Raw genomic sequence first — 16,586 nt, forward strand, 5'->3', positions numbered from 1 at the left:
TACATATGGAAACATATTGGTTGCGATCTCATCATTCTGTGGAATGTAAGTTTAGGGTGTTGGCTTTTTGTGTGTAGAAGTGTATAGTAATTAAGTAGAAGACAACATGTTGCTTACTTATATCTGATGTGGAAGAAATTAGTGCTTTACTTGTGTGTTGTGGCTTTTAGTTTAATGGGAAGTTGATCATTATTGAAATATTGTCAAATGACTCTTAATTCTGCTCGTGTGTGTGTCCAAGTTACCCATTCAACAAATACAAGGGAGGTATAGATATGGGGAAGATGGTTCCATTGGTAGGAGAGAATAAGACCCAAGGGCACAGCCTTAGAGTAAAGGGAAGACCTTTTAGAATGCAGATAATGAGAAAATTCTTCAGCCAGAGAGTGGTGAATCTATGGAATTCACAGCCACAGAAGGCTGTGGAGGCCAGGTCATTCTCTATATTTGAGACTGCGATATATAGGTTCTTGCCGATCAAGGGTTACAGGGAGAAAGTGGGAGGATGGGGCTGAGAAATTTATCAGCCATGATTGAATGGCAGAGTAGACTCAATGGGCTGAATGGCCTAATGTCTTCTCCAGGTTTGATGGTCTTATGGTTTAATGTAACTGCATCACCTAATAATAAATTAGTGAGAATGGAAAACGTAGTCCCTGAAAATGAAAAGTCACCCTCACAAAAAAATCTCAAGAGGAGCCCTCAAAAAAAAGTAGTTTGGCCCTTAGTGCTAATACCTTCATTGATTAACGGAACCACTGCTTCATCTTTCCCTAACTTCCTGATGTTCGGAAATGTCCCAATTCAGGTCTGAGTCAATGTCATCCTGCAGCTATGCCTCTGTAATGGCTATTCAATCATGCAAGTACAAGTAAGAAAGCACTATCAGTTCACCTGTTTTGTTTAGAATGCTAATGTACATTCAGATAGAGAACCATTTGTTTTGTCAGTTTTTTGTAACCTCTTGCCTTATCTTTTGATTCACTAAGAGATTTGTACTCTCTAACCCTTTCCGTCAAGGTCTATTTATGATTTTCCATTCTAGTGTCATTCTCTCTTGCCTCATCTCATGCTCTTTGATTTACCACATCATCCCAAATTTGCTCTCATACCTCCACGAATTAGTTTAAAACCTTTCCCTACTTACATGGCCTGCTGGAACAATATTCCCAGTACAATTTGGGATCCCAATGCTCCAGTCCCAACTTTTTCCAGTACTGGTTCCAGTGTTCCATGAACGGGGCCCATTTCTGCACCCTTTTTGTGAACCACCCATTCATTTCTCCAATCTTATTCGCCCTATGCCAATCTGTATATAGCTCAGCTATTATTATCTTAGGTGTTCTGCTTCTGAATTTGATACTTAGTTCCTCAAAATGACCTCCTGCCTTGTCCCATCTATGTTGTGGTACCTAGAGGATCCATGATGACTGGATCTTGCCCTTCCATCGCAGGTTCCTCTCCAGTTGTGAGCAAAGGTCCCAGGTCCTGACACTGGGTTGGCAACACAGATTCTGGATTCTCACTCTTTGCTGCAGAGAACAGTATAAACCTAATCACAATGCTGCCCCCACCCCACCACCACTACCATTACATTCCTCTTTGGTTTCTCCCACTGGAATGGCTTCCTGTACCATGGTGCCGTGGTGAGTTAGTTCATCAATGCTACAGCCCTCACTCTCATCCAAACAAGCTAAAAGTCCCTCAAACCTGTTGGACAGCGAGCGTAGACATCAAATGATGGCCAAGCAGCCAAGCCCACATACCATGAACCGAAAACAGAATGCTGAGGCTCTGACACCCCGACCTTCTGGTTCTCCTTAGCTGCCTCACGCAGCTTGCTTCCCATGACTAGTGACCAAACCAGAAGACCCTATCCTAAGGGGTGTGCCTGCCTCTTGGAACAATGTGTCCTGATAACCTACTACCTCCCTGATGTGTTGCTGTCAGACTCTCAAGCTCTGAGCTGACCCTAATTCAGATACAAACATGAAATAGAGATGGGTTTACCCTAGATCACACAGGCATCCAGGAGCACCCACATTCTATATGCACAACACATTACCAGCTCTCCGATTCTTGTTCAGTCTTGGTTAAGTAATAAGTTATTCTTGAAAGTGCATCGTGAACCTACACTCCATTCTTGCTTTCCTTCTGCTAGGGTGTCTTAAAATGATTATTTAATTCAGTAGTAACAGACTGTGTTTAATTTCTAAAAAGATTTTTCTTACATTCAGCACATCAGACACAATCTGTAAGAGCAGTTAGAGAGTCATAGAGTCATACAGCACAGAAACAGACCTTTCGGTCCAACCAGTACATGCCAACCATAATCCCGAACTAAACTAGTTCCACTGGCCTACACTTGGCCCATATCCTTCCAAACATTTCTTATTCATGTACTTACCCAAATGTCTTTTAAACATTGTAACAGTTCCTGCAAATACCACTTATTCTGGAAGTTCATTCTACACCTGAACCACCCTCTGTATAAAATGGGTTACTCCTCATACTTCTTTTAAATCTTTCTCCTCTCATCTTAAAAATATGCCCTCAGTCTTGAAATCCCACACCCAAGGGAAAAGACACCTGCCATTCACTTTATCTATACCACTCATGATTTTATAAACCTCTATAAGGTCACCGCTCAGCCTCCCATGCTCTAGTGAAAAAAGTCCCAGCCTCTCCCTATAACTCAAACTCTCCATTTTCCGGAAATATCCTGGTAAATCTCTTCTGAACCCTTTCTAGCTTATTAATATCCTTTCAAGAACAAGGTGACCAGAACTGGACACAGTACTCCACAAGTTCCTCACCAATCAAACAGATTATAGCTTTCAAAAACAGAAATTGCTGGAAAAGCTCAGCACATTTGGCAGTTATCTGTGGAGAGAAGTCAGAGTTAACATTTCGGGTCGAGTGACCTTTCCTCAGAATTGAGGAGTTTTGAGGAAGGGTCACTTGACCCAAAATGTTAACTCTGACTTCTCTCCACAGATACTGCCAGAGTTGTGAGCTTTTCCAACAATTTCTTTGTTTTTTCTGATTTACCGCATCAGTACTATTTAAGTTTTTAGATTATAGCTTTCCTTGTGATTGTAATGGTTCACTCTGCCTTTCAAAACGTGTGATGTGAGGATGCTCTGCTCACCCTCTCCTCTAGATGCTGCTGCCTGTCTGGGTTTGTCTGCTCACCCTCTCCTCTAGATGCTGCTCCCTGGGTTTGTCTGCTCACTAGCTCCTTTACATTCTGCTGCTGCCTGCCTGGGGTTTGTCTGCTCACCCTCTTCTCTAGATGCTGCTACCTGTCTGGGATTTGTCTGCTCACCCTCTTCTCTAGATGCTGCTCCCTGGGTTTGTCTGTTCACTAGCTCCTCTACATTCTGCTGCTGCCTGTCTGGGGTTTGTCTGCTCACCCTCTCCTCTAGATGCTGCTCCCTGGGTTTGTCTGCTCACTAGCTCCTTTACATTCTGCTGCTGCCTGCCTGGGGTTTGTCTGCTCACCTGCTCCTCTCGGTGTTGTCCCTGCATTATTTTGTTTTGAAACTCAACATTCTTAATATCCACTCTGCTCTGAGCATCTCACACAAGTCTTCCACTATCCACACCTCGCCCTGAAGTTAATCATGGTCGCCTTTAAAATTTTATTTCAGGCTTCACTGTGTCACCGCTTCCTGTACTAATGCAACTTGACAATAAAATATTCATGTACCACCAAGTAAAATATACAAAACGTTAGGATTTTCGTCGAGAATGATTTCTTCCTGTAATTTAGATGTTGTGGAACCAAAGAGTTACAATCTGTGTTATTCTTTTAACTATCATTCTATTTATCATTTTTCAGATAAGGAGTACAATCAAAAGACTAAAAGAAAGAAGAAGAGCTCTGAACTTTTCGGTAAGTAAAATGTTGTTAGCCTTTTCCTTATCTTACCCACTGTGCGTAATAGATACTTAGATATCTGGGCACATTTTTACTTGATATAATTAAAGTTTATAAGCAAAATAACAATGAGGAATTATTGATATTATTGGAGGAAGAATAATCATTTTATAGAGGTTGGCGAGTGGCAGCAGCACCAGAGAGAGTTTAGGCTCCCGACAGCTTCTGCATTGACCTAGCGCCGATGGTTGCTGCAGCAGAGGCGAATTTGGGTTCCCAAAGGGGTCTGTCTAGTGCCGATTCATGGCAGTGGTGGTGGAGATGGATTTGGACCAGTACAAACTCTGCAGCATCAGCAGTACCTACACCAATGCGGTGGGCCTGAAGTGGAGTCGGGGGGGGGGCGGGGGGGAGGCAGGGGTGAGTTTGTGTTGGTGTGGTACCTAGCGGCATCGGCACCCTCTGCATTGGCGAGGTCCACCTAATGCAAAACATTGCAAAGCTACCAGTGGACACTGTGTCTTCCCTCTCCAAGGATCACAGTGCTCACCACGAAAGAGATGTGGGCAGTTTGAAGTTGTGCTGAGCTCCTTTCTTAAAGAAAACATCACAAGACTTACCAATATGTACCACCAGGGTCAGTAAGACACAAACCAAAACAAAAAGAGGGAGGAGATTAAATCAAAATAGTGATATTACTGCATCCCGGCACCAGTGGTTATCTATAAGAACCCAGCTGTTCTTTTGAAAAACCCACCACCAGATTGCCCAGTTGAAGAACTAAATAACAAATATCAAAATTCCAACAGATTCCACACTCCAACTTGAACCTGTGTCCTAGAGTGTTCGCCTGGGCAACTAGATCACTCATCCAGTGATTTTACCACTGCACCTTCATCTCCTCTAGAAACTAGCTCTTGATATTTTTCATCAATCGGTTTTGACATATCATGACAGGGCAAGGTAGGAATTGACCCAGATCTTCCAGCCCAGAGTGAGGGATATTACTACTGCACCACAAGAGCCTAGAAGATTCAGTACATGCTTACTGCTGCTCCTGGTATGGATAATTTCTAATGAACCTGTTCAGACATGTTACGACACATTTCTGGAGCAGCTGGGACACGAACCTGGGCCTCCTGTTCCAGAGGCAGGGACAGTCCCACTGTACCACAAGAACAATGTCCAATCAGCATCACCTACCCTCAATCAATTCTGGAGCTGTTCTGGTTAACACTTGAAGGAGCCTGAATTTCTAACTCTGGCAGAACTTTTCACAGTGGAGAAATCTCTAATTGCACAAATATCCAAATACTCTTTTCCACATCCAGCTTAGTTTTTTTGGCATTAATTATGATATTTTTGCTGTTAACAGGAAGGCATAGCTTTATGAAAGATTTTTTTACAGCGACCGAAAGAAAAAACAGATGTACACATCAGTGTGAAATAACACCATCGTTACAACCATAACATCCAGGACATTAAATGCAAAGAATGTTCACTTGTGAGAAGGTGCAATTAATATAGAGTAATTCCACCAGAATATTACCACAGGTACACAGTCCTTTATCCGAAATTCCAAAATCGGAAAAGCTCCGAAATACGAAACTTTTCATCGTGAAGTGTGGAGTGTCATTTTGGCGTGCGGACAGGTGACCCAACTCCACAGCCACTTGAACCACGTCACTCAGATGTGACATGGCGGCGTGGCCAAGCACTGGCTGGTGTCAGTTGTGTCTCAGTGCTCGTACTAGTCACATGTACATCTGCTGTTGGTATTTTTTAAAAATTTCACTGAAAATGTCATTTATTCTGAAATCCGAAAAATTCCGAATTCTGAAAACAACTGAGCCCAAGGATTTTGGATAAAGGATTATGTACCTGCACCAGATTTCTGTTAGAAAGAAGTCTTGATCTGAAACAAAGCAAATGCTCAATTTCAACCTTACTGCTAAGCAATTATTAGCTGAAAGTGTTTGTTTGAATAAGTTCCAGTGGCTTTTCAAAGAGCAACAATTAGTGGTTGTTTGGAAACTGAGTCTTGATTTGATAAATGAAGATAGATGACTTGGTCAATACATTAATTAGTCAATCAATATGTGGTTTTCTGAAAGAAGAAACAGAAAATAAACAGAATAAATATTTCACTATAAAAGTCCCCAAAGTTAGTTTCCAAATCAACATGAAAATCAATGTATGTATTCCATTGAATCATTTTCTCTGTGATGGGGCCAAGAAAAATAGAGTCAACTTTGTTATAAAGCTACAAAGTTTCAAATCCCTTTGGCATTGTCCTTTGGCATTAACCTGTCAGCAGTGTATTTATGTTTTGTGCTTCTGGCAGAGATCACGTACCTCAGTGAACTGGTTTAAAAATAGTTAATAGGAGCTACCACATGACTTGTCCATTATGAATGATCACATTAGCTCGACCCAAGTTGTCATGCTTTATGAGAACAGGCAGTTTGTCCCAGACTGCAGGCGCAGCAGGTAATTTGAAATGAAATGAGACAGTTTCTACAGCCAGATTGATTTGGGAATCTTGCATGTTTTCCCCTTTGACCTCTGACAGGTTGACACTACAAAGATTGTGACTTGTAAAAAATGATCAGTCAGTAATATATTTAGGCTGCTGACATACCGTTGGTAACACAAAGTGATTTTCCATGTTTTGCCTGTGAAGGAAGGTAGTCCTTTTTTAAAAACTATATTTATATACTTTCAAAGCTCAGCTTTCTCCCTTTCATCGGAGATGCTCCCCAGACATTTGTTCATGCTCCATGTAAAGTGGGTGCCTCTATGGCCGACATAGCAACAGCACATGTACACTTCTTTCACTCCAGAAGCTTGTCATATTGGATCCTAATGCTCACAAGATACCCAGGGTCAAGGCATGCTGCATGTCTAAGAAAGCCCCACTTGCCTATTTAAAGAAGGGCTTTATGCATGTTGAAAATAACTTTTGTGAAATTGGTCGGCCCCATAACTTGACTTATTTGGCATCCTTTCATCTGTGAGAGATGATGGGAATGCTGCCTCAGGAACTTGGGAAGGTGTAGAAGGACCATCTGCTGCACTTCCTTTGATAGCTGAACAAACTAATTCTGATTTGGTCAAGTCTGCCACCAGTGCCACACATGATGTTGTCTCTTGTCGGAGGTGTGGAATGATCTTTGCTGATGCAGGGCTGATGTATGCTTCAGAGCTTCTGACCTGGTGGTGGTGAATTTCTGTCCTGCCAATATTGACATTTGTGTCGGTGATCAGCTAGAGTTTCCCATTTGTTATAATTGATATTAAGGCTTTCATGTCTCTCTTGACTGCATCCCTGAATTGGAGCTTCAGCTGTGCTGCTAGTCTCTTGACACATCACTGTGGATGTAAAATCTTCCATTTTATGCATGTAACCAAACCAGGAAAGCCTACTGTGTTTGTTCGGTGCTAATATACTTGACATGTTTGCTTTAGAAAGGGCTGCTCACTGATTACTTTGACTTTCCATGTGATATCAAGGATGTCATGGAGACTAGTGGTGGATGTTTTTGAGCCTTTTCTCTTGGTTATCCTGACTTTGCTGGTACAGACCCATGTGCTGAGGATGTAAGAGGTAAGTTTCTTGATTCTGTGAGTCAGTTTGTTATTTCTCCATGCCATTGTTAGTCGCCCAGAGTTGGAGGCTGCCTTTCCAATGGACAGGCTGAGCTCTTTGTTAACAGATAGGATTTCTGTTACAATAGCTTGCAGGAACTAGAATTTATTCATTGTTACCATTGGTGAGTTGTTGAGTCTGAACAAGGGCAAAATGTCCATATACACAGCTTTCTTGGCACTGATGATGAGGGAGAACATGACACAGTCTTGGGGGACACAATCCATTATAGTTCAGGAGCTGGGGGTCTGTCTGGGCAACATTTGTCACATCGCCAGCACAAGGAAGATCTCTTACTAGGATATACCGCACTTCCCTCTTGACTTTTGGTCTCGATAGATTGAGGAGTTTCAGCTTTATTTTCTATAGAGGTCCCCCCTTTCCTTTTGGTAGGAAAAACGTAGGTCAGGAGACTCAGGCACAGATTTGGGGCTAGCATGCATCTGGTTCACTCCATCTTTGACCTACAAAGCTGTAATGGAAGACTGGTTTGAGACTGAGAAGCTTGGAGAATGACTGATTTTCTCCAGTATCCTTCTCATGGTGCCCGATATCTTTTTGCTAGATCCACAAAAGCAAGTAAGGTAGTGTGCAGTTTGCTGCTGTCTGCACTTCTTTTGAAGCTGATGAGAAGATCGTGACTATTGTGGACCTGCCAGCTTAGAAAGCACATTGAACTCCAGGCCTAGACAAAGAAACATTGTTATTATGACTCTGGCAAAGACATTCCCAGTAACAATGAGGAATGAGATGCCCCAATGGTTGTTGCAAAGCCCTTGTTTGAATTTGTTCTTGAAATAACGTAATGATGTTTGTATTGTTCGCATCCTTCTTGACGGCAGAGGAGAAGGAGCCTGTGGAGATATGGCATCTGGCCGTATTTGCAAAGCTCAGCTGGTATGAAAAGACCCTGCAGCCATGCTGATGAAAGAGCTTGTCTGCTCCGTAGTTGCTGCTTTGTTCCCTAAGGCTGCTGGGTAAACGCTGCGACTTATTTGTGGCTGTTTTCTATGTCCCACAGTGGGACTTCTGGCAACAGCTCCCTGCTAGTGTTAGGAATGAACATCAAAGATAGGAGCAGGAGCAGCCGTTCAATAAGACCATTGGTGATTTGGTTGTGGTTTTAGCTCCTCTTTTCTGTCTGCCGCATATTCCTTGAATCTCTTGTCAATTAAAACCGTACCTTACTCGGCCTTGAATAAATTCAATGACTCAACCTCTCCAGGTTCCTGGCTTTACAGGGCTACCAGAAGTTTTTTAAGGTGTGGACATTGATATAATATGCAACGTGCAGCCAAGTTTCACACATCAACCCCCCCACAAGCAGCATTGTGCCAATGATCAGTCTGTTTTGTGATTTCAAGTAAGGATAACTATTGGGCAGGATGCCAGCAATTACTCCCCTGCTTTGAAATATTGATATGGGATCTTTTACCATCACTTGAACAGGCACATGGAGCCTTGGTTTAACAATACTTGGAATGAGAAAATGTTAGACAGCCACCACACTGTTAGCTTTCTCCAGGCCGAAAGTAACACAGACTGCACCTACGTTTTCTGGCACACTCCTTATCATCATCCCAGTATCTGTCTGAATAGAAAGGGATTCCAGTCCCTCAATGTATAGCTCTTTTGTGACCTCAAGTGGCCCGTCATGTAGGTCAGTTCCCAGTGCTCTGCCATGGCCATCATTCACCCGGAACCAGTTCTTTACGTTGCCCTAATTCTCAATGGGTCATCAGGACATACACTGGTTGCTGCTTGATGAGCTATCCCTTTTATTAACGAGTTGTGATTCTCATCAGCAACTCTGGCACAGATGCAGAGCTGGTTTATTGCTAGAATCGTAACAAGTCCAAAAGTATCACTGAGCAGATAGTCAGCAGGCTCAGAACACATCCACTGTTCAGAGGAGTGCACCCCACGACTAACCAACTGGATAGTTATGTGCTGTAAAACTTCACAATGCTCAAGGACCGGTTCCTTTGCTGTCAATTGTTCTTCGACTATTAACCTGTCAACAGTGTATTGATGTTTTGTGCATATGGCAGAGATCACGTACCTAGTGAACTGGTTTAAAAGTAGGAGGAGGAGTTGCAAGGGACGGAGCAGTGCTGACCACTTGTGTACTTAATTGCCAGAGCTTTCGGAGAAATGTCACCCATTCTCACTCACCAAAGTTCCACATTCCCTATCACTGCAGTCCTTGTTACAACCATTTGATTGCCTCTCTTCAGTCAAGCTCCTTGCTTCACTACAAATTCTAATAACAACAAATCCATTAAATTATTTTTCCAATTACTGTGATCCATATAATAATTGCTAATAATTTACAGTGTGAACTATCTTTGGCACCACTTGTCCTGTCCAAATGTACCCACAGTAGAAATTGTCTGGGAGATGAAAGCTGGTCAATTTTCATTAAGAACACTTCAAATTGATGTGATATACTCCTCTTGCAAGTTGGTAACACAAATTGAACTCGACTCCTTTTATGTTGTAAGCTCCAATGATATTTCCATGTTGGCCATTTGCATTGGGACATGTTGGATGCTATTATTTGTGCAGGGTACATGGGCACCATTTATTGCCCAGTTCTAAGTGCCCAGAGGAAATTGATCGTGTGCTGTTTTCTCAAACTGTTGCAGTCCTCGGATTGTATGGGCATGCACAGTGCTGTTTGGAAAGGAGTTCTAGGATTTTGGCGAGGTGTGAAGGAACAGCGATATAATTCCAAGTCAGGATGGTATGTGACTTGGAGGGATCAGGAAAGTCATAGTGTTTGTATGTATCTGATGCACGTGTCCTTCCAGGTGACACAGTTCACGGGTTTGGATGTTGTTGTCAAATAAGCCTTGGTAAGTTATTTCAGGGTATCAGTGCACTGGTTCCACTGAGGGAGTGGACGTTAAAGGTAATGAATTACAAGCTGTTGGATCTGCAATCATCCAGACAAATGGAAGATACCCCAATACACACCTGACTTGCCCCTTGCAGATGGACAGGCATTTGAGAGACATGAGGTGAGTTACTCGCCGCAGAATTCCTTGTCTCAGGCCTGCTTACTTGGCTTGTTCAGTTTAGTTTCCGATCAATAGAAACCCCAGGATGTTGATTGTTTGGGAATTGAGTGAGAGTAATGCCATTGAATATCAAGGCTGGATTCTCTCTTGTTGAAGATGATCATTGCCTGGCACTTGTCAGCCCAAGCCTGGATATTGCTTGGTGCATTTGAACATGGACTGCTTCAGTATCTGAGGAGTCATGAATGATGCTGAAATTGTGCAATCATCGGCAAATGTCCTCACTCAGACTTCATAATGGAGGGTAGGTCATTGATCAAGCAGCTGAAGATGGTTAGGCCTAGGACACTGGCGAACTCCTGCAGAGATGTCCTGGAGTTGAGGTTTTTGAATTACAATGACCACAACAATCTCCCTTTGTGCCAGGTATCACCCTAACCAGGAGAAAGTGAGGAATATAGATGCTGGAGATCAGAGTCGAAGAGTGTGTTGCCAGAAAAGCACAGCAGGTCAGGCAGCATCCAAGGAGCAGGAGAATCGACGTTTTGAGCATGAGCTCTTTATCACTCCAACCAGCAGAGAGTTCCACCATTGCCTTTCCCAAACGTCCTGATTCCCACTGACTCCTGTTTCACTAGAAGTCCTTAATGCCACATTTGATTGAATGTTGCCTTTTAAGTTTTCACCTCAACTCTGGATTTCAGCTCTTCACTTGTGTTTGGACCAAGTTTGGTCAGCAGCTGAGTTGCCCTGCCAAAAAGCATCAGTGAGCAGGTTATTCCTGTGTATATGCCACTTGGTATCATTGTCATCAACCCCATCATTTTGCTGATGATCGAGAGTAGACTGATAGGGTGATAATGGCAGGTCAAACATGGGCAGTTTTCCTCATAGTCCGATAGACAGAAGAGCTGTGGCTGTACACTGGGATAGCTTGTCTGTGGGCATAGTTAAATCTGGAGCATGACTCTTCAGTACTGTTGCTGGTTTGTTGTCAGAGCACAGGCCTTTGCTGTCTCAGTGCCTCCTGTTTCTTGATTTCACATGGAGTGAATTTAATTGGTTGAAGACTGGCAACTGGGATGCTGGGACATCAGGAGGAGGATAAGATAGATCATCTACATGGCATGTCTGGCTGAAAATGGATGCAGACACTTCTTTCTGATCTTTTGCTCATATGTGCTGGCCTCCCAATCATTGAGCGTAGGAATATTTGTAGATATTCCTCCTTCTGTTAGTTGTTTAATTGACCACCATCAGGTCAAAAGCATCACTGTCCAATAACATGCCTGACATTGGATTATTACCTCTTGCTTGTTATAAATCATCAAGCTAAAATGAAGAATTAAAGCATCCACTTCACACCCCAGTCAGTTCACTGAGTGGGTAGAGTTACCTGAATGGTGGTCAGTCATACTGTACTAGGAAAGCTTGCCACTGTCTCTTGCGAGAGGAGCCAAAAGGAGGGTCAGAGATTACAATCTGAAATTGTTATATTTCAATTTTTGAAAGCACAACAACATTGAGTTTGACAATTTCAGCTTGTAATCTTTGTTCCCATCCCATTTTGTTTCTGTTTCTTCATCAATCTTTATCCTTTTCCTCATGTTTTTGTTTCCAAACTGTGGCTGTTCATTATTCTGTCATTCACACCTCTCCTGGCCCCATCTTTTGAAATTTACTTGCCCCATTATCACTCCCTTTAATGACCCAACTCTTTTTTCACTCAATGCCCTCCTTCGTCCATCCTATCACAGAGCTTCCTTTTCTTTTGCTACTCTGCTACATTTCATGATTTAAAACTTAATCCGTTGCTAACTTCTCCCAGTTCTGATGAAAGATCATCAACCTGAAATGTTAACTCTGTTCTCTTTTCAAAGGTGCTGCTTGCCCAGCTGACCATTTACAAGATTTTCTGTTTATATTTCCCATTTCCAGCATCTGCAATAATTTGCTTTAGTGTAAGCTTGCTGCTGAGCCCTGCATATTTATCTAATCCGGTACAATTTTCGAAATGAGGAGAAAGAAGTTGCAATGTGACTCCTCACCTTACTTCCAAAAGCCTTTCCATCCCATACAATGTAGAAGGCAGGAGTGTGATGGAATATTCTTCACTGACCAGGATGGTACAACTGTATCAAAATTGAAGAAGCTGGTCCAGGGCAGTATAATTCACTTGAATGGTGTCCATTCACTGCGTTAAATTTCATTCCACCATCAGCATACTGCAACAGCAGTTACTATGTATAGGCTGTACTACAGTGACTCATCAAATTCTTTCAAAAGTCCCTCCCATTCCTACGACATCCATTTTGAAGAAAACAGACAGCATGGAAATGTCATCACTTTCAGCTTCTTCACCAGGTCGGGTACCATCCTGCTGTGAATACATATTGTCATTTTTCATTGTCACTAAGTCAGAATCCTGGAGCTCCCTACCAAATAGCATTGTGCAACTAGCTTTAAAGGACAACTGGGTATTAAATACCAGCCTTGCCAGTTTTATCCACATATCATGTAATGATAGAGCCCCAATGTGGAGATAAATTGCCCCATTTCCTATTATAGAATGATCAAACTGTACATCTTTAGCTTGTGCAATCATTCTAAGACTGATCTAAGTTAGATGTTGTCACAGGTTGTTTGAAAGTCATTGCAATAACATTTCATTTCTTCCAATATTGCCCAAGATGCTGTTGAATGAATAATCTATAAAGAAATCATGTAGACAATCATCAATGATAGTTCAAATCAACCCAATGTCTGGTCATCTAACCATCAGAGTCCAGACAATTGTGCTCTATTTTATGCATGTATTCCTCATAATCTAATGCTTTTCCTATTCAAAATTTATGGGCCATGAGATTTTAGATAGTGTTACCACATTGTGCAAAGATTCTCATCATGGCACCAAGGTCTGCTAGCATCGACATTTTAAGATCAGCGTAAACCAGTGGAACATGGATTTAACATTTATGTATGATGCCATTATGATTCCATAATCCAAAAACAGGATCACTTCTGCTTCAGTACACCGCAATCTTCAAACGAGAGTTCGAACCCTGTGTCATAGTCTCAACTTTGCCTAATTGCCGGCTGTCGGCCAGCAATATTCTACCCTCATTCTGTTCCTGCACATTAAATATCTATTAAATAGAAGGCAATTTTATTTTGGTTTCTCCCTTTTTTTTCATGTGGAAGGTGTCATAGTCCAGTGTTAAAGATTTACACCATCAGAGGACATATTTGCATTTCAGTGAAAGACTGTGCTGATGTTAGTTATTGTGGTCTTTGTACAGTGATTTATACTGTAGGTCATTTTCGAACGGACGTGGATTTGAAGGCACAAGATTCATGACTTTGTACTTTTCATTTTATGGACTGAAATAGAACTGATGCTGAAAAAGTCGTCTTACCTGCCAGGACTTGCAGTGGAAGATGACCTAAGTGACCTGCAGGTGGTAGGCACCGTGTCAAATTGCTTCATGAAATAAAGCTGTCCAGTAGCATATTCACTATAAAAAATGATAGTCTTCTAATACTTGCCACACGGTGTTATGACAGGAATGAAATACAGAATTAAATTGGAAGCAGATTAGTTTTTGGTCCTAATTCAAGTGATGACAAGATATAAGAAGCATTAAACAATGAATGTGCAGACTTGCTAAGTTAATACTCTCCAGTTTCAGCTTCATTCTTGAAGTAGCTCCTAAAGTGTATTGTGTTTAAACCAAAGCTTGGTATTGATTAAATGTTCACACTGTTGCTCTAGCATAAGAAATATGGAAAAAAAAAACTGTATGTCATGGCTAAGATTTGAGGGAAAAAATAAGCTTAGGATTAAGTTATCAGTGAAAGGTAGTCTCAGTTTTATCTGTCCACATCAGCAATGCAATCTGACCGATCTGTAGTTGCATTCACTAGAGTAGACCCTGGGATTTGTTTCTGATTACTAATATTGGCAAATGCTTTTTTTATTACAGATTGTAGTATAGTATAAAGTAATCAGAGTAGTTGTGCTGTTTTATTGTCCTGTGCTTCAAATTAGGAAAATTGAACTATTCTTTACCACTCTATACCCAAGTTTTTGATTTTGTGTACACAGCTGGAGTTCTGCTCTCAGAAGGATAGTGCTTGTCTGACATCCGTGGGATTGTAAAAGAAGTATTTGTGTTCTTCCCAGCTCTATTCTTCATTCTGATTATTAAAATAGCTGAATGCAATCAATGAATTACTTTATTATTACACCTTATTCAGGTCTACGTTGCTTAGTTACCAAAGAAAGAAAGAAATCGTACATATAAATTACTTTTCATGTCCTTAGGATGTTTCAAAGTATTTCCTAGCCAGAAGTTGATTATTGAAGTTTAGCCACTATTGGTTTGTAGGCAAAGGTGGCAGCCCTCTTAGACAAAGACATACATGAACAATTAATTTTGGTAGTGGCAGTTGCAAAGGTGCTTCTTTTAACTTGAAAAATGCTGTATAATCTTTTATATCCACTGGAGAAGGAAAACCAGGAATTATCTTAATGTCACATCTTAAAAAAAATGCTTCTGCAACAATGTACCACTCCACCCAACATTATCTAACTGTGCTCAGGTTCTCCAATGCAATCTGAACCTACATCTTTCAGATTCAGAAATGAGAGTACCATCACCAATTTTGATGCTTAAAGAATCTGGGATATCTAAATGCATTAAAGAATGCATTGAAAACTATAAATAACACTGGGTAATAGCTCAGAATAGACAAAAACTTGAAAACATAAGGCATTACTCATTTACAAGAACAGTGACAAGATGGTTGTGTAACTGAACTAACAATCTAGAGTCATGAGTTGGGTTCCAGCAGAGAATTTAAATTCATTTAGTTTAATGACTCGGTGACAGAACAGAACCAGTGTCAGTAATGGTAACCATATAATAGTAGGATTGTTGCATAAATCTGTCTGGTTCACAAATGTTCTTTAGGGAAAGAAATATGCTGTCCTTATTTTCTTTGGCCTAAATGTGACTCCAGTTCTATAGCAATGTGGAACTGCTCTCTGAAATGGCCTATAAGCTGCTTAGATGTCAAGAGGACTGCTTCCTATATCTTCTCAAGGGCAATTAGGAATGGGCAAAAAGTGTTGGGTTTGCTAACAATGCCCACATCCCATTAATGAATAAAAAATATTTATTGTGTGATTTTTTAGTTTTCACGTAAAATGGTGAATTTCAGGAATTTCCATCTATACATAATTCCCTATGTGTTGTTGCATCTCTATAGTCATTTATCAAGAACCATGAATTAACCTGGATGCAACTAATCCAATTAACATCAGATCATCTAAACTGACACTAGAATTTGTGGATTTTCTGCATATTTTAAATTTTAAAATTCATTCATGCGATGTGCTTAATGCTGGTTGGGCCAGCATTTTATTGCTTGTCCCTAGTTGCCTTTGAGAAGGTGGTGGTGACCTGCTTTCTTCAACTGCTACAGTCCATGTGCTATAGGTGACCCACAGTGCCCTTATGGAGGGAATTCCAAGATTTTGACCCAGTGAAGGTGAAGGAATGGTGATACATTTCCAAGTCAGGTGATCCATGTGTCTGCTGCCCTTGTCCTTCTATTTGGGATAGTTGTGGTTTGGAAGGTGCTGTCTGACGATCTTCGGTAAATTTTTGCAGTGCATCTTGCAAATAATGTACACTGCTACTACTGGAATGTTATTAGTGGAGGGTGTGGATGTTTGTGATGTGGTGCCAGTCAAGTGGGCTGCTTTGTCCTGGATGGTGTCAAGCTTCTTGTCTTCTTGGAGCTGCCCCAGGCAAGTGGAAAGTAATCCATCACATTCTGGACCTGTGCCTTGTAGATGGTGGACAGGTTTTGGAGAGTCAGGAAGTAAGTTACTTGCCACAGCATTACTAGCTTCTGACCTTTTCTTGTAGCCACTGTGTTTACGTGCAGAGTTCGGTTAAATTTCTGGTTAATGGTAACCCCAAGGATGTTGATACTGGGGGATTCAGTGATGGTAACACCATTG

At 41.4% G+C, this 16,586-nt stretch overlaps 1 protein-coding gene across 6 annotated transcripts in view; it reads left to right on the forward strand.

The window, feature by feature from the left end:
* LOC140479741 (adhesion G protein-coupled receptor D2) overlaps positions 1-16,586 on the forward strand; it is a 287,369-nt gene that overhangs the window by 146,089 nt on the left and 124,694 nt on the right. For all 6 annotated transcript variants that reach the window (XM_072573840.1, XM_072573839.1, XM_072573842.1 and 3 more), the window contains one exon: positions 3,845-3,898. In XM_072573840.1, the coding sequence (XP_072429941.1) occupies positions 3,845-3,898 (54 nt within the window). The remainder of the gene's footprint in view (positions 1-3,844; positions 3,899-16,586) is intronic.

The sequence above is a fragment of the Chiloscyllium punctatum genome, chromosome 7, assembly GCF_047496795.1.
Source record: "Chiloscyllium punctatum isolate Juve2018m chromosome 7, sChiPun1.3, whole genome shotgun sequence".
Lineage (NCBI taxonomy): Eukaryota > Metazoa > Chordata > Chondrichthyes > Orectolobiformes > Hemiscylliidae > Chiloscyllium > Chiloscyllium punctatum.